Source organism: Lactuca virosa, chromosome 8 (assembly GCF_052849685.1).
Source record: "Lactuca virosa cultivar CGN04683 chromosome 8, Lactuca_virosa_CGN04683_v6, whole genome shotgun sequence".
Lineage (NCBI taxonomy): Eukaryota > Viridiplantae > Streptophyta > Magnoliopsida > Asterales > Asteraceae > Lactuca > Lactuca virosa.
Genome location: NC_136433.1, coordinates 31,761,310 through 31,783,510, shown reverse-complemented (window position 1 = coordinate 31,783,510; position 22,201 = coordinate 31,761,310). Strand labels below are relative to the sequence as shown.

The 22,201-nt window shown below is 38.2% G+C and overlaps 3 protein-coding genes and 1 long non-coding RNA gene across 11 annotated transcripts; 3 read left to right on the top strand and 1 right to left on the bottom strand.

Annotated features, from left to right (window-relative positions):
• The first annotated feature begins 7,850 nt into the window (after window positions 1–7,850).
• On the top strand, window positions 7,851–9,530 carry LOC145128311 (uncharacterized). The gene is made up of 6 exons (XM_079063118.1): window positions 7,851–8,270; window positions 8,552–8,600; window positions 8,678–8,780; window positions 8,868–9,038; window positions 9,116–9,185; window positions 9,260–9,530. The coding sequence occupies exons 1-6, from the start codon at window positions 7,953–7,955 to the stop codon at window positions 9,332–9,334; spliced, it is 786 nt and encodes a 261-aa protein (XP_078919244.1). The 5' UTR covers window positions 7,851–7,952; the 3' UTR covers window positions 9,335–9,530.
• Window positions 9,531–11,076: 1,546 nt separating this feature from the next.
• LOC145128932 (uncharacterized) lies at window positions 11,077–12,589 on the top strand. Its single transcript, XM_079063703.1, has 6 exons — window positions 11,077–11,336; window positions 11,586–11,634; window positions 11,712–11,814; window positions 11,893–12,063; window positions 12,141–12,210; window positions 12,319–12,589. Exons 1-6 carry the CDS (start codon window positions 11,211–11,213, stop codon window positions 12,391–12,393), a joined length of 594 nt encoding a protein of 197 aa, XP_078919829.1. The 5' UTR covers window positions 11,077–11,210; the 3' UTR covers window positions 12,394–12,589.
• Window positions 12,590–13,173: 584 nt separating this feature from the next.
• On the top strand, window positions 13,174–14,646 carry LOC145132350 (superoxide dismutase [Mn], mitochondrial-like). Its single transcript, XM_079067103.1, has 6 exons — window positions 13,174–13,498; window positions 13,710–13,756; window positions 13,845–13,970; window positions 14,058–14,114; window positions 14,203–14,280; window positions 14,375–14,646. Exons 1-6 carry the CDS (start codon window positions 13,213–13,215, stop codon window positions 14,465–14,467), a joined length of 687 nt encoding a protein of 228 aa, XP_078923229.1. The 5' UTR covers window positions 13,174–13,212; the 3' UTR covers window positions 14,468–14,646.
• A 3,363-nt stretch (window positions 14,647–18,009) lies between these two features.
• LOC145128514 (uncharacterized) lies at window positions 18,010–21,089 on the bottom strand. Of its 8 annotated transcripts, XR_013716961.1 has the most exons (10): window positions 20,819–21,089; window positions 20,546–20,633; window positions 20,371–20,429; window positions 20,150–20,270; window positions 19,899–20,055; window positions 19,723–19,807; window positions 19,303–19,443; window positions 18,875–18,932; window positions 18,479–18,625; window positions 18,010–18,299 (listed from the first exon to the last, which is right to left on the bottom strand). It is a non-coding gene; the product is annotated as an uncharacterized LOC145128514 (long non-coding RNA). The 8 variants fall into 8 exon arrangements; XR_013716960.1 differs by having other exon boundaries at window positions 18,479–18,557; window positions 18,655–19,443; XR_013716958.1 differs by having other exon boundaries at window positions 18,875–19,443.
• Window positions 21,090–22,201: the final 1,112 nt, after the last annotated feature.

Here is a 22,201-nt window from a genome sequence, read left to right as displayed (position 1 = left end):
GTTTTTTGCTCAGATCGTTAGATCTACCTTGTTTTTGCTCAGATATCTAAATATGCCTTGTTTTAGTTTATTTGAACAATTCTCAAGTTAAAACATTTTATCAGATCCATCTTTGTTGGATTATTTAGAAAGTTGGGGAGAAAAGAGATTTCTATGAGTTTTTCCCCATCTTTGTTAATATTTTTGAATTTTATTCACCAAGTTGAAGAACAAACAACATTTTACAAGTCTTTATCTCTTTTGTTTGTTCATTCTCAAGAAAATCGGTTTTGGTTTCTGATTTCTCATGTACAACTTCATTCAAGTTGTTTATCTGATGCTTCCTCTAGAAGCTTAGAGATGGAAAACAAAAGATTTTCAGATATGTTGAGCAAGCTAAAAAGTAAAGAAGTTTTAGTGAGAACAAAACTTTGTTAGATCCATTTCGTGTTTAGTTCAGATCTATGGATCTACATGATTTTCTTCACTCAAATACTCCCTAAATACGCAAAAACTTTCTTAGATCTGTTTTTTGTTTATATCTTGGGGGTTTGTTTCAGAAGAAAAGAAGTTTTATGAGTTGTCACTCATATTTTTCAGTTCATAAAATCAGGAGAAAAACGAAATAGATCTGCCCTTGCTCACATCTTGATAGCTTGTTGAGCAAGCTGAAGAAGAAAAGGAAGTTTATGAAAAAAAAACCCTTACAGATTCGTTTTTGTTTATGTTTTGGTGTCTTTCCAGAAATTTGAGTAGAAAAGAAATTTTTATGAGTTTTTATCCCACTTCAGTCCATCTATTATAAGAAAATCATTTTTAGTAAAAATTTTCTATGAGCATCTTCACTCCCACTGCAACAACTATTTGTACACACAGCCATATGGCTTGTACATTTTCCAGAACTTTCAAAAAAAAAGGGGGGGGGGGGGTGGAGAGGAGTTCTATAAGAAGAACTGATATCTGTAAAAGAGAAAAAAATCTTATGAGCTTTTTACCATCTTTCAGATGCCATATTATCAAAAGTTAATTTTAGTAATCAATCTAAATATACAAATTTCTTTAAGTTGTGCTGTAACTAGTAAAAGTTATTTTTACTTTATAGTTTTACCATTTTCATTAATGGTTATAATATAAAAAAGTGTGTATACAGAGAAAATCACATTTACAGCTCACATTCATGACAAATCACTCAAATACGTCAAAAAGGGTGTATGTCATGTCTACCTACTACCGACAGTAACAAAAAAGAGGGTAAAGGTGCACAGTGCACCAGACACATGACAAGACAAATGACAGAGCTGTCTATCCAAAAAATAAAGGAGTCGGGACCCACCCAGTCAACACACTTCCTCGGGCAGTCAAAGAGATCCCCAAATCAAGACTTAGTCGCCTCCGATCTCGACAAGCAGAACCCGAGCGCTGCTGGTCGATGGTTTTGGCCCCTTCACCGCCGTGACTCCAGCAGCACGCCTCAAGCTGGTCGCCATCGGTCCCAACGAAGCACACCTAGAAGTAGCTGCGTGCCACCAGACCAGAACCACCCGTCGACCATAGTAACCCCAACACCACCGCTCCTTCACCACAGTTCCTTGATTCGTCGCTCCTCCAGCCTCCACCTACAAGTTGTGAGTCCCGCTAAGGAACCAAACCCACCGGACTACCTGCTGACTCCAGCCAATAATAATCGGTCACAGACAGCGCCATCGTCCGTTGCTACCTCGATCACCGCTCCCGATCGCCGACCTCAAATCTAGAATCGCTGGTGAAAGTTGAAACCAATCCGTCTCCAAGAAGCTAAACCACGGTCGCCACTACCACAAGTCCGGAACCAGCAATAACCGTTCGAGCGGTCTTAAACCCCGACTAATCAGTTATTCGGTGACTACGAACAAACATAAGGTGCCACCGCACGATGATCGGTCGATCCCGGTTACAAAATGCCAATCGTTGCTCCTCCACCACTTGACGAACCTCCGATCGCCACCCGCTAAAAGCTTCTCTCCCATCAACGCAAAATCACATCCAGCCAGCGACTCAACTGATTAACGCCGATGGCTAAATCGCCGCTCTGGCCCCCTCTGAACTAACAGCCGATCCCTTCTACATCGCCGAATTCCAGCGAGGAATCACCAGGGCTCTCACCGACCGCCGTCGTTACCACTTGGCGCACTCCAGCCATAAGCCATCGGCAAACAAAGACCAAACAGATCCGCTTCCACGATGACCTCCAAGCTCCAACAGATCGACGTTGACAGGAGCCTCTGCTCCGACTTCCAACCTCAGTTCTTTGATCCGTCGCCTCCAATTGAACCAGAGATCGCCTGTCAACCACCACCTCTCGCTGTCGTTGGTTGTTGCTCCTTCACCACCACCGGTGTCACGGTCGATCTCTCTCAGACAACCCATGAGCTCCAACACAAAACTCATCGCCTGGAGCCTTGACCACCGAATGCCAGATTTTCCATCTAGGGAATACGTTTGGAATCGTGTGTACAACTGCAACATTGTGATTTAAGTCTGATAAAGAAGAGCATGGGCCCCACGCGTGTATTTTAATTTCCCAGGTTACAATTAGGTTTAAAAAAAAACAAACAAAGAGTCAACATAATGGCCCACGATTAAACAAATGGGCTAATAAATTACAAGTGGGCTCCAAACACATTTATCTTTGGATTTTGTATCAAATTGATATTTTATTGGCCATCTCAACAGTAAATGGGCCAATATTACAAGACAAAACACCCATTTAATGAAGGCGTATCACAAGCCCCGCTCAACAAATACGTCTCGAATACGCAAGGAGTTTTCAAAAAAAAGGGGGAGGAGAAGAGTAGTACATTACTACTACTACTCGTGAAGCGTTTCGAAATAGCCATCAGTAACTACGTTGCGCGGTCATCAGCAGCCGTGTTGACCAATCCCGGGAAGTCCCGCTAATCAACTCTCACATTCATGTTGACCGACCCCCGCTAGCCTTACTGCCCAGCTCTTAGTAGTCGCACAACTCGAACTTCAACAGCGACACGACCTAGCTCAGCAGCTGCAAAGCCCAACCATCAGCAACTACTTTGTCTAACTCCCAGCAGTCGCGCTGCTTAGCTCTCGCCAGCCATGCTATCCAGTTTTATTAGTACTTGGGTTGCCTAGCTCTTTCCAGCAGCTATGTATCTCAACTTTCCCTTTCTTCGCCTCCTCTAAGAAAAAAAAGGGGGGGGGGGGGAGGGTTGGTACGACACTATGCAGAAGTGATTTTCATTCCGAAGGGGCAGAGTTAAGGTACATAAAGAACTAACACCATGATGATAGTGCACTCCCGAGGTGAAGTTAATATTTCGAGTCGGAAGATCAGCCCCGTCATTCAACCCTCGGTAGTCTCGTTGCCCAGCTTTCAGCGGTCGTGCTTCTCATCTATCGCTAGCAGCTCGGTGCTCAGTTCTCAGCGGCCCTGATGACCAGCCCTCGACAGCGGTCTCGCTACGCACCACTTGACGGTAGCTAAACTATCCAGCTCTAAGTAGCATCCCCGCATAGCCCTCGACAAACAGTCAAGACACCGAGGCATCAATTATTAGTACGACTAGCGACGCAGCAAAGCATCAGGTACCATTCCACTTTAACCCAAACTGATCACACGAGACGCATAGATTGTGGGGTGCTACGCCCAATCATGCGAGGTTCAGTACCCTCGCCTCGAGTCGCCCGGCTTCTCAGCCCGACTCCATTATAGCGGCAAGCTCCGCATGCGAGGTTCAGTACCCTCGCCTCGAGTCGCCTGACTTCTCAGCCCGACTCCATTATAGCAGCAAGCTCCGCATGCGAGGTTCAGTACCCTCGCCTCGCATCGCCTGACTTCTCAGCCCGACTCCATTATAGCGGCAAGCTCCGCATGCGAGGTTCAGTACCCTCGCCTTGAGTCGCCTGGCTTCTCAGCCCTACTCCATTATAGCGGCAAGCTCCGCATGCGAGGTTCAATACCCTCGCCTCGAGTCGCCTGGCTTCTCAGCCCGACTCCATTATAGCGGCAAGCTCTGCATGCGAGGTTCAGTACCCTCGCCTTGAGTCGTCGGGCTTCTCAGCCCGACTTCATTATAGCAGAAAGCTCTACATGCGAGGTTCGGTACCCTCGCCTCGAGTCGCCTAGCTTCTCAGCCCGACTCCATTATAGCGACACGCTCCGCATACGAGGTTCAGTACCCTCGCCTCGAGTCGCCTGGCTTCTCAGCCCGACTCCGTTATAGCAACTTGCTCCGACCATTCCACGCGACGCTCTTCCGCGTGATCTATCTACGATCGCTGACAGCCAAGCCCGATCCATTCCACACGACGCTCTTCCGCGTGAGTTATCTATGATCGTTAGCAACCAAACCCGATCCGTTACACACGATTTTTCCCGCATGACATCTCCATGTTCGCTGGCTGCTAAGCCCGAGCTATTCTCCTAAGTCCCGCAACATAAGTCGCACATCGTCGCGCACCATAAGTCGCACATCACAAGCTTATTCCACGTATAACACCATAATCTCGATGTTTCCTCTCTCTCAGTCATCATGGTTCTCTTGTGCTTAGACGATCGATGAAGTGTTATCCACATTACAACCTGCTACAGTGAGGTTACTCTCCAGCAAGAAGGTCATCCCGACAGTGGCCCTGCTACCTACGACTCCACAACATCTCTGTTTCCTGGCTCTCGGAAACGGTCTTGCTGCGTAACCCTACCTGTAGCCTCGCTGCGTACCCCACAGCATCTCTGTTTCCTGGCTCTCGGAAATGGTCTCGCTGTGCAACCCTACCTGTAGCCTCGCCGCGTACCCCACAACATCTCTGTTTCCTGGCTCTCGGAAATGGTCTTGCTATGCAACCCTACCTATAGCCTTGTCGCGTATCCCACAACACCTCTGTTTCATGGTTCTCGGAACGGTCTTGCTATGCAACCCCAACCTATAGCCTCACTGCCTATCCCTCAACAATTCTATTGTCTGGCTATCGGCAATAGTCTCACTGCGTGACCCTCGCTAGCAACCTAATCACACAGCTATCGGAATATCTGTCACTTATATTATGGTCAACAACCTTACGGTTTATTGGTTTGACAACATAGTCTGATGCGGCTACCTACGCTACCCACATCAGACTGGGGGAATCCAGCTAGGTGTAGCCCAAGCAAGAAATACCTTCAAGGCGGTTATTAATGCAGACTATGTAGACAGATATCGGTGACATTCCATATGCGCATGACTACCACAACAATTTTATCGACATCAGTGTCGCGTAACACTCTTGAGCGGCCTCGGTCTACATGATCGCAGCAACAATTATGTTGCATCTCACCAACCGGCTCACACTCCTCTCAATGAAGGAGGATCAAGTCAGCCCAAGCTGCATAGGCAATGTTTGGCTCTTCGCACAACCCCATGAGTCTCGTGGGCGAGGTTCGGTCGTTCTCTCTATTATTTAATGTATTGATGCTTTATCTAGTCCGATTCGATTGTCAGCAACCCAATCGCATCAGACTAGGGGGACTTGACGACACACAATTTATATGACTAGTTCCAGTCCGATGTCATTGGCCGCGTACCAATAACACCAGACTGGGGGGACTTGATGATATGGTCCATTAGCATGGCCTAGACTGCTCTAGCGCGCCAGCCTGGCCTGGCGCACTACTAACAGCCCTGCCTGGCGTTCCCTTGCCAGCCTTGCTGGGGACTCCCTTGCCAGCCCTGCTGGGGACTCTCCTGCCAGCCCGGCCAGGCGCTCCCTCGCCTGGCGCTCCCTTGTCATCCCTTCCTGGTGCGCGCTCGCCAGCCCCGCCCGGCGCCTCTGGGCGGCCTTGCCCAACTCCTTGCTAGTTGGGCCTGAATTGGGCTGGCCCAAGGCCTGACCCAATTCCCCCTGACCTAATTGTCCACTACAAATAAGATAGTGCCTCCTCCATGAAGGAGGACTCTTTCCCACGTGGTTTAGCCACCACTAAGACCTTTCCCCTAGATCTTTCCCATGGCTCAGCCGCCACTATACTCCGGCCGGGTGGCTCAGCCGCCACCCGCCGCCGTCAGCCACCATACACCACCACCAACACCAAGATGGTCCTCTCTAGCTAAAGGGAGCCATCTCAGATCTTCTAGCTGATCTAACTTGATCGTCGTAGTCCGCTCCCGGGGCACAGTCTCTGGGACGGCTCTAACGACTTTGCACTGTGATATCCAGATCTCCGCCGCAGCAAAAGACCAGAAGCATTGCCGGAGGTCGATGTCGCATCAGCTGATGATGTGAGCGTGTGAATAACCTCTAAGCAATTGCCAATTGAAAAAGCCCCATAGTTACAACAAAAAATTCTGAAGTTAAAAAAAAATCAAATTAAAAAGATTAGCATTAAACAACTGAAATTAAGCAAATGAATAACAAAATATCTCCAAAAAAACGAGAGGCTACTTACAAAGTTACAGGGATTCACACAATCACACAATCAGATTATCAACAGGTCATATTAATATTCCTGGATTCTCAAATTCTACAACAGACTACATAGCATAAAATTGTGAAGATCAGATTCACAAAAAAATAGAAAAATCACAGAAAAATAAGAAATTCTAATGCTAAAAAGTAGAACTTACAGAAAAAAGAAGGAAGAAGATTCACAATCAGCGATTCTGGTGGGATGAAACTTGGAAATCACTCAAATTGGAAATCGTTCAAATCAGTAGGAATCGTGAAGGAGAAGCCTAAATCAGTCGAATACACTAACTCAGTTGAATTTTGAATGTCGATTTTAGAATCAGAATCAGATGTACTAAATCCGAAATCAGAAGAGATGAACTGGAGAAGAAATAAGAGATCGATATAATTAAAATTGAGGAAGAAATAAAAGAAATATGATTATTTGAGACCGTTGTTTACCTTAGAATCCGGAGAAAACGTTTCGATTCTCCATAGAAATTGATTGTTTCGTTGAAAATTAATTGTGCCTTGCCGCCTTGGAAGTCGGACATCTCTCGCACGCCAACTCCCAGTCGCCTACCTCATTCGCTCCTCCCTCTTTCTTTTTGGGTTGGCGTTTGATAAGAGACTAGAGTATTGGGCTTCAGTAATCAGTCCAATAAGAATAAAACTAATGGGTTAATGCTATATAATTAATACAAGAAATATAAAATGGGCCCTATGGCATTTGGGGGCCAGGGCGGTCGCCCAGCTTGCCCAGGCCCATGGGTCGGCCCTGAATATGCCACCCTATTTATATACTTTTCTCATGTAGGTCATGGTTGTCTTATTTTCCAATTAGACCACTATAACCAAATTCACAACCGGATATGTTGATTCTAACTAAATAGTAGTCAAAACAATCTAAAACCACCAAAACAACGTTCAATGTCTATTATTATTATTACTAGTTTATAACCCGTGGGAACCACAGTTATAAAATTAATTAAACTTTTATAATAAAAATTTATAATTATTAATCAGTTATTTTAAATAAGTCATTTTAAATAAATTATTAATTAAGAAATATATCAAAATTTTAAAGTTATTAAACTTCAAATTTAACATATAATTAGAAAATGTAAATTTGAATTTTGAAATGAGTTGTCTAATATATCTACATGACACATGACATAGGAGTTGTATTAGAATGACAATTGGCAAAAGAAGATTAAAACTATTCATTTATTAGAATAATGATCATAACCAAATAGTGTCACAACACCTCCCATTGGGATTGACAGTTGGTTTCTGCCAGATCCCCCAATGGTTTTTGTTAAAAACATTTGGGACTTATTTTTTATTTTACCAATCTTTTTATGATAGTTTGCCTAAAATCTTAAGAAAAAACACCAATCTTTTTATGATAGTTTGCCTAACATTATTCTTTATGCTACTCCGCTGAGTCGCTGACTCTGGTGTGGACTCGTAGGAATAACGCAACTCAGGCACTACCCACAGTCGCACACTACCACTCAGCCCAGTGTGCGAAACAAATGCCCCCAATTTTACCATCAATCGCATCCCCATTTCTCAATTCTCTCTCTCATCGATCCCTAAACCCTAGATTCATCTTCAGATATACAACGCCAGAATCTCGGATCAGCACTTCTGTTGCTTTTCGAACTGTTGTCAAAAGATCATTTTCCTTCCTGCAACGAAGCGGTGCAGTTAGAGCTTCATCGAATATGTCTACCAATGGAGGTGGCGCTGAGAAAAGCATGGCTCACTTCAATCTGTCTCCCACGAGTGCCCTAAAGATTCAGAAAGGAGATATCACTCGTTGGTTCATCGATGGCTCCTCCGACGCTATTGTATGTGTATATGATTGTGTTGATTGCTTGATCTATTTGAATTCGAAATCGATGATATTGTTTGTGATAATACATATAGAAATGATTGTGGTTATCTAATTATCGTACCTTTAGATTCCTCATAAACAATTTTCATTTCGCGATGATGAGATTTGATGCCTTTTTGAACTAAAACCCTAAGTTTTGCTTAAATCATCTCCTACCTTCCGTTGTGATCTAAATTTAGCAATGGCAACCTGTTTTCAAGCGTTTCCTCTGTGATTTATAGATATTATGCACAGGTTAATCCAGCAAATGAGCGAATGCTTGGTGGTGGTGGTGCCGATGGAGGTGATTCTCTTCCAAATCCAATCCAACCAAATCCATTTTCCATAACGTTTTTAACAAAATTTGTGTAATTTTAATAGCTATACATCGAGCTGCTGGCCCAGAACTTCGAACAGCATGTTATGAAGTTCCTGAAGTTCGCCCTGGAATACGTTGCCCAACTGGAGAAGCAAGAATCACCCTGTATGTTCTCAAGATCTAAACTCCATTTAGTCCATTATTAATATTTACTTTTTATTTCTTGAACTCATGATTGAAGAATTTACACAGAGGGTTTAAATTGCCTGCATCTCATGTAATCCACACTGTTGGTCCTGTTTATGATGAAGATGGCAATGCTGCAGCCTCACTGAGTAATGCATACAGGAACAGTTTGCGTGTTGCAAGAGAGAACAATATTCAATATATTGCATTTCCTGCCATATCCTGTGGTGTCTATGGGTGAGTTCATTAAGTTTCTAGTTCTTTTATAAATATAACAGATCATAAATTGACAGAATGTGTAATTACCATTTCAGATATCCTTTTGATGAAGCTGCAACTGTGGCCATATCTACAATTAGAGACCACTGCAATGACATTAAAGAGGTATTTTTGCGGCTTTTCATTGTGATGTTGATTGAAAACGATGGTTTCCAGTATTTGCTTATATCTGTTTGCAGGTTCACTTTGTGCTATTTTCGGATGATATCTACAATGTTTGGGTGAAGAAAGCTGAAGAAGTACTAAAAAACTAGCACATTTAGCTTGAGAAATGTGATCTTTTAGCTCCTGGAGATTGTATTTTAGATCCATATTTTCTGTTTATTGTTTTCATTTTCTGGTTTGTTACTTGATATAGAGTTGGTGACAGTTATTAATTAGTTTGAACTTATTGTTATCAAATAGTATTTCCTTTTTTCCGCATCAAGTAAAGATTTGGCTATAATATCAGTTCTGGTTCATTTGTCATTCTATAAATTTGTTTTTTTGATCTGATTTTTATGGTGAGATATGATTTTTGAAAGGGTTAAATGCAAGAAATAACAATATAATTTATATTTTTTTTCCCTATACTAACATTGTTTCTTATTATTTCTTATTAGGAGATTATACCTTGAAACATCTATCTAATTACAATTATAATTGGACATTTTTTTAAAAGTACAATACCATAATAACAAATAATTGGAAAGCATAATGCTATGATAAAAAGAAATATAAATATAATGTTATAGTAAAAAAGTTAGAAAATACATTTTTTATTTCATATATTTAGTTCTTTTGGAAAAACAAAGTTGATTTGAAAGTCTTGCTAGCAACATCATGGCCCAATCCCATTTACTAAAGGAGTCTTGCTAGCAACAACAACATTGCCTTGATCCAATGTATTACATTGGGTAAGGGATAAAAGGAGTCTCGGTAACATTCCACTAACTTAAGAAAACCATTATATTGAAGATTTAGGGTTGGGCACATGAGGGTTTTAATCAAGTACCATAAACCTCGTAATATCAGAGAGCCGTAATGGACAGTACGAAGCCCATTTATTATAGTGAAGATTTAAATATGACAAGATTAATATGCAATAACATGATGTACAATAAATAATTTTTTGAATATGCAATAATTTTTTAAATACTTAATTTATTAAAAAAAAAGTTTATAGTATTCCCTAATTTATTGGATGTCGTTTTTGACAATTCTTCTGCAAATGAGTTTTTTGTTCTTTTCAAACTAACATTTTTTTCTTACTTGCTTAAATTTTGTGGCGGTCAACTGAGGCAGAAAAATGCATGACTGGGAGGGAATCACTGGAATGGGGAAGTGTATCCAAAGGTGTTTATCGCATAAATAAGCCAAAAAAAAGGCTACAAACACCTTCAATACACCATCGCCTTCCCACTTCAAAAAAGAATACATAACTTCAAACATCAGTAACAATGTATAAGATTTTAGTACTCCACTGTCAAACTTCCATATAGACAAACATAAATCATTACTAAGTGATCTTGTTGGTTTGTAAAAAGAATAAGAGAAGACATACCAAAGAATAAGAGCCTAGAGGGAAAAAAAATCACTAACCCACTATCACAAAGAAACACATGCACATATTAGTCAGATTGTTTACAAACACATCTATGGTGGGAGAGATAAATTACACAGTGTTTACCTGGTTGGTGCCAGTGGAATGGTTTTTTAAAAAGGCAAATAATAATTTGTTACCTTTTAAAAGGTTTTTTTAGTTGGAGGATGTTTTTTAAACATTTTAAAATATTAGTTACCCTTTTAGGCTTTTACTATAACATTAACCCTTATTTAAACGTTGTACACTTTGCTAAGTTTCTGACTTTTTGGGGTTTGACCAATGATTGGACTATTTCTTTTAAATGTTGTACACTTTGATAAGTTTTTGAAATTTGGGGTTTGACCATTGATTTTTTCTTTCCATCTGTGTACTTATGATTTTCATGGCGACGATAAAATGAAAATCCCTGATCATTAATCCATAGATTCATTTTCAGATATACACCGCCGGAATCTCGAATCAGAACTTCTGTTGCTTTTCGAACAGTTGTCGAAAGATCATTTTCCTTCCTGCAAGGAGGCAGTGCAGTTAGAGCTACATCGAATATGTCTACGAATGGGGGCGACGCTGAGAAAAGGATGGTTCACTTCAATCTGTCTCCCACGAGGGTCCTGAAGATTCAGAAAGGAGATATCACTCGTTGGTTTATCGATGGCTCCTACGACGCTATTGTATGTATATAGGATTGTGTTGATTGCTTCATCTATTTGAATATGAAATCGATGATATTGCTCATGGTAATACATATATAAATGATTGTGGCTATCTAATCATCGGTACCTTAAGAACTAAAGCCCTAAGTTTTTCTTTGATTGTCTCCTTCTTCCGTCGTGATCTAATTATCTAAATTTAGCTATTGTCGAAGCAATGGCAACCTGTTATCAAGCGTTTCTTCTGTGATTTATAGATATTATGCACAGGTTAATCCTACGGATGAGGGAATGCTTGGTGGTGGTGGTGCTGATGGAGGTGATTCTCTTCCAAATCCAATATAACCGAATCCATTTTCCATAACGTTTTTAACAAATTTTGTGTAATTTTGATAGCTATACATCGAGCTGCTGGCCCGGAGCTTCGAACAGCATGTTATGGTGCTGGTGAAGTTCGCCCTGGAATACGTTGCCCAACTGGAGCAGCAAGAATGACTCCGTAAGTTCTCAAGATCTAGACTCCATTATTGATATTTACTTTGTCTTTCTTAAACTCATGATTGAAGAATTCAAACAGAGGGTTTAAATTGCCTGCATATTGTGTAATCCACACTGTTGGTCCTGTTTATAATGAAGATGAGAATCCTGCAGCTACCTTGCGTAATGCATACAGGAACTGTTTGCGTTATGTAAGTGGGAACAGTCTTAAATATGTTGCATTTCCTGCCATATCCTGTGGTGCCAATGGGTGAGTTCATTAAGTTGCTACTTCTTTCATAAATATAACAGATCATAAATTGACAGAATGTGTAATTACCATTTCAGATATCCTTTTGAAGAAGCTGCAACTGTGGCCATATCTACAATTAGAGACTACTTTCATAGCATTAAAGAGGTATTTATGCGTGATGTTTATTGTTGATTAAATAGAATGGTTTCCAATATTTGCTTCTATCTATCTGTTAACGATCAAGTGAAGAAGGTGATTATGATCTGTTTGCAGATTCACTTTGTGCTATATTCGGATGATATCTACAATGTTTGGGTGAAGAAAGCTGAAGAATTACTGAAAAACTAGCACATTTGGCTTCAGAAACGTGTATTATATACTGGAGATTGTATCATAGATCCATATTTTCTGTTTATGCTATCATAGATCCATATTTTCTGTTTATGCTTTTAGTTTTCTGGTTTGTTACTTAATGTAATTATTAATTAGTTTGAACTTATTATTATCAAACAATATTTCATTTTATGTATTTGTTTTGCTGATCTGATTTTTATGGTGGTACCTGAAAACATTTAAGATATGATTCTTGAAATGGTAGAAATAGCAATATACTTTCTATTTTTCCTATAATAACATTGTACTTTGTTTCTTCTTATCGCACTACTTTATTTTTAATTATTTCTTATAATAACATAATGTTATCATAAAACGAAATATAAATATAATGTTGTAATAAAAAATATTAGAAAATACATTCTTCTTTCATGTATTTAGCTCTTTTGGAAAAACAAAGTTTACTTAAAGGCGTCTTGGTAACAACAATAACAACATTACCCCAATTTCATATATAACATTCCTTTTGACTAAATTATTCTTACAAAATTTAGATGCTTAATTTATTAAAAAAAATAACTTCTAAATGTTATAAAATGGTTAGGTAAATAAAAAACCTAAAGATTCGGTAAATAAAAAGCCAAACTTTCATTATGTTATTGTTATCGACAGAGTTCAATCAACGAAGGACGAAATTTTAAGTAGTGGCAAAACGTTAAGGTGCAAGAGAAGAATTGCTTGATACTATAAGGACTTGTATGTAATTAAGAGAATTCTCCAACAAAGACACCGACACCGCTACGCCATTTCTTCCCAAATTGATTTGCTGAACACATGGCTCTACGAACCCTCGCGACTGCTAAAACCCTAGGTGCGATATCCAGGTTTCAGCAACATGTGCGTGGATTGCAGACGTTCACGCTTCCCGATCTTTCCTACGATTATGGCGCACTGGAGCCGGCGATTAGCAGAGAGATCATGCAGCTCCATCACCAGAAACACCACCAGACTTACATAACCAACTACAATAAAGCTATCGAGCAGCTCGATGATGCTATCACCAAGGGAGATGCTTCAACTGCTGTCAAATTTCAGAGCGCTATTAAGTTCAATGGCGGAGGTTAAACACTATCATTTCCTATCTTGTCGATTTCAGTGTTTTTGGTTGAATACTTGCTAGAAGCGTTATGTATCTTACATTCCATCGGAAATTTCCCCTTCAAGTCCTAAATAGGTTAAAGTGAAACAACTGTATGACAAATTTGATGCTAGGAGGATAATAATATTCATACAACCACAGATATCTAATCTACCCTTATGTCTTTGAGCAGGTCATGTAAATCACTCAATTTTCTGGAAGAATCTCGCTCCCACCAGTGTTAGTTTCTTCTTCTGATTTAGATGATAATTCTGACTTCCGAGCACTATAATTTGACCAAAACTGAAACCCTAAAACCTTATTGCAGGAAGGAGGTGGCGAGCCACCACATGGTTCTTTGGGCTCGGCTATCAACCAGAGCTTTAGTTCTGTGGAAAAATTGATTGCTAAAATGAACGCAGAAGGTGCTGCTGTGCAAGGTTCTGGATGGGTGGTATGTTCCTTAATCTTTATCTTGTCATTTTGGTTTTTTCTTTCAACTTTTTTTTTGTTATTTTGAACTTATGATATATTTTGGCAGTGGCTTGCTGTTGACAAAGAGTTGAAGAGGCTTGTGGTTGAAACCACATCAAACCAGGTAAGTTATCACTAGTTTTATTCAAACAAATTAGTATCCCTTTTAAACTTCAGAAATCAAATTATTGAAATATGAATCTCTGTTGTAGGACCCACTGGTTACAAAAGGTCCAAGTTTGGTTCCTCTGATTGGCATAGATGTTTGGGAGCACGCATACTACTTACAGGTGATTAAACAAATTTCATGTTTGTGTATCCTAAATCACGGTATACAAATTGTACACATTTCAACTTATATATGTGTTTTTGTACAATTTGCAGTATAAAAATGTCAGGCCCGATTACTTAAAGAACATCTGGAAGGTGATCAACTGGAAATATGCATGTGAAGTATATGAGAAAGAGTGCCCCTAAAAGAGTTGCAGGTTTGTTAAGATTTAAAGGATGCAATAAAGAAACCCTATTTTACCCTTGGGATATGAACATACTGTGTATGAAACCAGTTTTCCTGTTACAAAATAGTTGCATATAGTTCATGCATGTTGTAACAAATAATTTGTTTACATTTACAGTTGTTGCTATGTTTCTTGTTATCTCTCTTGAGTTTTCATTTTTACCCCTTTTTAGACATTATGTCTAATGATTCAGTCATCTTTAAAGGATTTGAATTCACCAACTCCGTTAAGGTGTTGCTTTTCGACAATACACCGTAACAAGTTAAATGAATAATCAATTGCAACAGATTAAATAGTAAATAAATAATCAGTCACAATTAAATAATTAATTGTTTTTAAGGATTTGCGAAGACCCACAAAAATATCCACAAGCCCACACACCCACAACTATTTGGGGTCGTTTGATAGTTGGTGATCGAGTTAGTTTTGATTGGGTTAGAATTTCTCATGTTGTTTGATTATATCTCTGACTGATTGTGGTGAATGATAAAAAATGATTATATTACCCTTATGTTGTCTTAATGTCTTTTACACCGGATAAAATAATTATAAAAAAATACCAACTTCAAAAATCCAAATAAAAATTGTTATCAATGGGACGTAGAATCATGTGATTTTTACACCAAGTTGAAGTAAAAGTCAACACTTGGACCAAATTCATTTAAAATGTTTCAATCCCCAACAAATGAATACAAAATTATACAAAATTAGCTTGAAATAATAATAATAATAATAATAGTAATAATAATAAGTACCATCAAGAAAAACTTGGCTAAGTTCTCGTGAGTACATACTACACAATATAGCTTCAGCTAGCAAACAACTACCAAAGTATTTAGTATTTCAGTTCTCACATCTCACTTGTTGATTCACTTTATTCTCTTCATCATCTTCTTCAATCTTAGGAGCCAAATAAAACCTTCATATACCCCATTTCTGCTATCTTGTACTCCACTACACCTTGCTCTGAAGACAAACTGATTGTCACATAATGGACAATGGAGTTGACTTTGTAAACAATGTCTAAGATGTACCTTATAGACAAGAAAAACATTTGGCAGTAACCAACTCTTCTTTTTCTTAATTCCAGATAAATCAAACTTCATTCCTATCTCTTAATCTCACACAAAAGTAAGATATTGTGATCTCTTTTATCCATCCCTCAACTATTTCCACTGCAACTTCTTTAACCATCTAAAATTTTCATTCCATTCTTAACGCACCGTCAACCATATCGAACTAGTCAAACTAGTGAATCGTTGCCTTATATGAAGGAGATATACACAATCAATTGCATAAAAGATAAGATTTTTTTTTTTCAATTTTACCAGTCGTCGATCCCATACCCAAAACCAGCGTTCCCAAACCCACAATACATGTTCCAAATACTCGTTCCTGTCTATCAGAATCACGAATTGAGGTATGGTCAATTCAAATTTGCAATTGGTTCTTTTTCCGATATGGGTCGCGTTCCACAGGCGATCGGTACAAAAACGTACCACAACGATGGTGGAGTACCAGTGACGGGGTTTCCTACTCTAGCGAAGATGGTGGTTGGCGAGAGGGTTAGAGGCAGAAGAGGTCGTTGCTGGAGCATTAGAAGAGGTGGTCGGAGTTTGAGGAAGAAGCGATGTAGCTGTATCGTTCATCAATTTGGTGACGAAGAAGAAAGGTGTGAAGAACAAACGTGTTTTGGGAGAAGGGCAAATGAGGGCAATCAAGAAAAATGACCGAGTCAGCTTTTTTTTTGTATGGGACTGAGTGAGAAGGTGGGTCAGTGGTTTTGGACTGGGTCAGACAAAAATACCAATTATCAAACATGCTGACCGGACCGAGTCAGCCAAAAGTGCTCACCGGACCCAGTCGGCAAGATATCAAACAAGCCCTTAGCTTTTGATGAATGCAAATCCACGAAAATAGCTACAAGCTCACAACTATTAGCTTTGACAAAGCCCAAAACACATATCATGTTTGTGCGGATCTAATATTATGTTTGGCGTACTAGCTAAAAGTCAAGCCAGTTGTTAACTTATAAAGAATAATGTTTGGTAAAAAACTATCCGATAAGCTAGCTTAGCCGGGAGGGGGAGGCAAAGAAGGCTTAGATCCATCCACCCAGTTTTAGGCGGGTTAGAACTTAGAAGGGGAAGGAAAAAAATGACTCAAATCCTTGCATTTTATTTCTTTTTCATTTGAATTAAGACAATTAATTATTTATTATTATCTTCCATTTCATTCCTCTTCTTGCCCTTCCATTCATTAAAAAACTCCAGCACAAGTTAGTCAAATGACAACAAAACTTGCAAAATAAGAAAACCATCAAGTGACAAGTGACCACCTGACACGACCTTTAAGACGTTGGACATTGTCGATGGTGCCTCATCGGCCACAACAATTAAGGCACAAAAACGCCACCCCTTCTCTTTTTTTTTTTTTTTTTTTTTTTTTTTTTTTTTGGAAAATCATGGAAGCAAAGATATTTTCGTCAGAATAAAGATATATTGTTGATTGATTGTTGTATCCTTTAAACAACACTGCATCACACATGCCTTTTTCTGAATACAAATTCGTGTTTGTAAGTCTTCTTGCGGATTGATTATTGTAATACATATATATTTAAATTTCGTTTGTTTCGGCTACTATTAAGTCTTGTTGATTATATACTTCTATCATAGCAAGAGTTAATGTCAAATCGGCTGGACAACAACAGTTTGTCCGAGCTTTTCCAAGTTTGTTAATTACTATCTGATATTCTGATTGCTATAAGTTCTGTGAGTATTCTTTCATTTTTGTTTATTTTACTGCTAACCGTTGCAAAGGAACTAAAATTATTAACTAGGTGTTTATTGCAATGATCTATTGAGCCATTTTTGTTCATATTTGCTTTTCACACCCATCATGTCTATTGCGTTTGTTGGATTCATTTTTATATAACCCCCACCCAAATCAAGCACTGATTAGGTATGTGTTTCTTTTGTGCTTTAATGGTTGAGAGTTGGTCTTCCTGTTTTTTTCTCTTTGAAAACTTCTAAATATTTAGATAAGTTGATAGTTTTTGTGGGCATCATCATGATATCATATGCATAGAAGACATTGTAAAGGTGATTGTGAATGTTGGTCCACATTTCAACGAGGTGTGTAGTTTTTTTTTTTTGTAGTTCGAACAAGCTTGACGAGAGGTTGTAAGGTAAAAAAGGTGTTTAGGGATGGTGCTCAGGTGCTTGAGCCACGATAATTAAATCATTGAGTTGATTTATGACATATAATAATTATGTATGTTTATATTATATTATATATAAAATAGTCTGTTAGTTTTAAGTGATTGTTGAACTGACTTTTTTCCTTGCAAATTTAGGCTTTCCTTTATATTCTCGCAGCTTAATTAAAATGTGATGCATGACTGATATGTTATCGTTGTTGTTTACTTCTTAACTAGGGAAGAACCCGCTTTGCCGGATGGAAATTGGATTTCATTCTATTTCTTTTGAAAAAAAAATGTGATAGATTACAATTCTTTCAAACTCTTTAATAATAAAATCTTTATCACAATTTTAATCACAACCAAGGCAGTTTTCCTCGCCTCAGTCGGTGGTCCTAATGATGAATCAATCATAGTATATTGTTCAACCTATAAAGAGTACAAAACACAAAAAATACTGTCATTTGAAGGTGCCACCTGGAAATAAGGTGTAAATGCTACAGCCAAAAACCCAAATCTAATCATTTTTCCTTCAAGGGCAATTACAATGGCAGAGCTATCACATGGTCAAATCATTCATTTTAGTTGCAACCTACAAAAAAAATGAATGTTCATATGAAAAAGTTTAGAACGCATCACACTTGGTCATTTTGTTTAATACCATTGCCATTAGAATTTTATGTTAAGTCGAATGTCAAAGAGATTGGATAAATATTAAAGCATTATGAATAAATTAAATAAATTAAAGATGAAGTAATGTAGTTACATTACTTTTTATCAGCAAGCACTGTCACCATTCGCCAAAATCAAATCCATTAACCTCATCTACGAAATTAAGCCAAACCTTTATCTACTCTTTGAAAAAGTAATTGTCCTTCAGTTCCCTCATTTAGTCTCATTTGAAATGGTTAGTTCAGTCTAGAAAAAGAAACAGAAAAATATCTTACGTAAACAAAAAACACTTTATCCGGTCAGAGATCTATATGCATGAGAAGCTTTCTGCGTGACAGTCCTAAATGAACAGTTATGTGAGCACAACATATAATGTAAAATCTATTATATAAGTATACCATTATAACAGGTAATTGGATATTTTAATGCGAACTGTTTATATCAAAGAATACTTGTTGGTTGTGTAGTATCCTCCACCAAAAAACAAATCCATACCTGAAAAGTAGCAAGCAAAAGCACCACTGGCTTGTTCCAAATGCTAAAGGATAAGTCCCTTTTAATGGAAGGTTATTTCAGTAAATTCAACCAAATGAAAAGGCATTTGACTCGAAAGATTAAGGTTTAAAGTTTTTATTACAGAGGTTACGCAAATGTGAGTTAGGTCAAGTTAGCCAACACTTGTGGAATTGGTCCTCTTAGACTGTTGTTATTTAGCGGCTTGGTATAGTTAAAACTCCAAAAGTTCAATAAACTAAAATCATCATAGGTGATTATTAAAAAAAATGGTAAATAGCTAATTTTACTACATAAAAATATTGTAAGGTGTTAATATTAGTTAAATAAGGACGACGATTTTATCCTTGTAGGAATTGATAAAAGTAAAAAAGAACAACTACATTTGTTTCAAAGGAGACATATATTACCAGTTACAACAGCTGATGAAGAACCTCCAGAAGCAATATGGACAACTTTCTCAGCAGCTAGAGACCCAATAAATGAGGGAACACTCTGATGTTGTCTAGATCCATGTGTACCATACCCCCAACAGAGCACCCGACCAACATCTTTCAAATAAACAAACAATAAATCATATCAGTGGAAATATTGTTAAAACTGTTTGTTGGAATATAAGGGTAAAACGGTCATTAAAGTTAACAGAGGGGAAAAAAGTGTTACCAAAGGTGATTTTAGGGGCAAAATGGTCATGTTACATGAACTTCACACCACAACGAATTTTTTTTTACCAGAGTGCAACAAATAGCAATGTTCTTTTACTTTTTACTTTCATTTATTCATGTATTGTAGCATCTTTGATTAAAAATTAAAAAATTAAAAAAAAATACCTAAAATCGCTTTAATGCAATGGTAAGCACATTTGGCGCCTCCAACAAAGTCAATTTCTTTTTGGCTTTCTCATAGGATTTACACCTGAAAGTTAAAAAGTTAATAAATAAATAAATAAATAAATAAATAAATAAAAAGTTTTAAGGTAAGATTAGATGAGAGATTTTGAACAAACATGCTGCATTTGTACTTTTTTTCACCGTCTAGTACTTCAGTGCATGTAATTTATCCAGAGCTTCTTCAAGAGTTGCTATATCACCTTCAATTTCAACAGTAAGATCCATCATCCGCTCATGTCGCTCTGATTTTCCACCACATTTCATGCACTTTATCTACAATTCAAAAGCCACAGTAGCTTTAGAAATTAGAAGCTTCTTGTGTTTTGGATAAAGATGATTTGAAGTAGTTAATAAAAGACATTGTTACCTTAGATCTTAGATAACCACCAAACGTAAGTCCGATTAGAGTTGTTTCTTTTTCTAAGGAGTTGGAAGATTTTGTTCCAGCTTCCTTAAGAGAGGCGGATTGCAAAGTATCAATAGCATACCTGTAATAACATCACTTGATAACTGAGTCAACTCACTAATAGACTATTACAACAATTTAAATGGCATAAATCATAAATGCAAAAGTATAAGTCACTTTACCTTAAAAATTCATGTGCATCTTCTTCTTTCCCATGGCCAAGATTGCTTCACCGGCAGACCTTCAATCGATCATCGTTTTTCAGAATTTCTGATAATCGATCTTTGCAAGTCGACGCTGATAGAAGCATAAAAGGGAAAGAGAAGTACAAGCACCGATTCAAAGTAAATCACATACCTCAACGCTTGTGGCTGCCTTTGACCCCATCATTCCTTCTTGCTCATCTAATATTGCTAGGATTTACTTCAATCTCAATGTGAAACCTCTGTATATCCAATTCGAGAAAGCAGCAGACAATTTAGATTTTATTTGGCCTTATCAAGTAAGCGAAGAAACCAATCGCATCTTAATTATAAGACGAAATCGGTGATGATGTTGAACAGGTAAGCAAGAGACAAACCCTAGAAATTTAGAAAAAAGAAATCGAGTCGACATATGCGAAGAATATACCCGAGATTAGGTAAACCGATCGGGAAATCGGAGCAGATCTAATTGCTTCGTTCTGTCGTTTGTGTCCTTCAGGCAACAAGTTAGAAGGGTGGAGAGGGTGGTATTGGAAAAAGTTCTAAGAAAGCAATTGTAGGAATGATCGATTGTGGGAGACGAAGAGGGTTCTAGAATAATGAGGAGAAAGTAAATAGAAGTCGATTAGGCGGTGGAGCGGTGGGGTTACACCCAAGAAGGATTAATTGGGGGATGATGCGGCGGAGGACACGTAGCGTCGTAGTGTAAAAGCGAATGCTGTGGAAACAGACCATACTAAAAAAAAAGGGAAAAACAGATCACCAACAAAAAAAAAAAAAAAAAGAAAATCCAACCAATCACAGGGAAGAACTGTTCAAGTGACACTTCAAAATTTTATAATTACTAAGATATGGTGTCATTATAATGTAATCAAATTCTTTAATTTTAGACTTGATATGATTATAACTTCATGACGATTATAAAATAACAACCCAACCTATTAATTTGGATCATCAATATGGATAGCATAACGGCAATGGTACAATTTAACATCTTATTAATATCACATGTAAGTTTGATAAACTAAAATATAACCCAAAAAGAAAGTATATATTTTTGTTCAAAATTAAATCTAATTATAATATGAGGAAATAATGTTTAACCTAAAAGGTTTAAAAAATAAAAGAATTTTCGTGTTCATAATTTAATAGAATTTAAAAGTTTATTTGATATTCAGCTCTTAACAAATATAATGTTGTAACTTTATATTTACGTGTTAGTGAGATAGTTGTGTTATTAAAACCTCACATGTTGTAAATAAATAAAAGAAAAAGCCCCTACAAAAACCAATTAGGAGTAGAATGTAGGTATGAGGAGTTGTCGGAAAGGTATTTCTAGACAAAGCTTGAGGCTTCAATTATCGTTGGAGACAAAATGTGTAGATTTAGGGGTCGTTTGGTTAGCTGTTGGAATTGGAATTTAATTCATCACTTTCCTATGTTTTGTTCAAGTTTTGAGAATGAATTGGATTCCTAAATGTGTCCAATTTTCATTCCATTGAGGGAAAATAAATTTCATATAAAAGATAAGGAAATTCAAATTCCTTCAAGTGGGAATGTTGAAGATTACCATATTACCCTTTTCATTTTTAACATTAAATATGAAAAACCTCCGTCACTACTCGCGACCACCTCCACCACAACCTTCAACACCACTACTCACCATCTCCACTATCACCACCACCTCCACTACCACCCACCCACCACCACCACTGATGTCGTCACCACTGCCAACCACCACTACCACCGCTTCCGTTACCACCACCACCATCACCATCGTCGATACCACTACCACCACCACCACCCATAA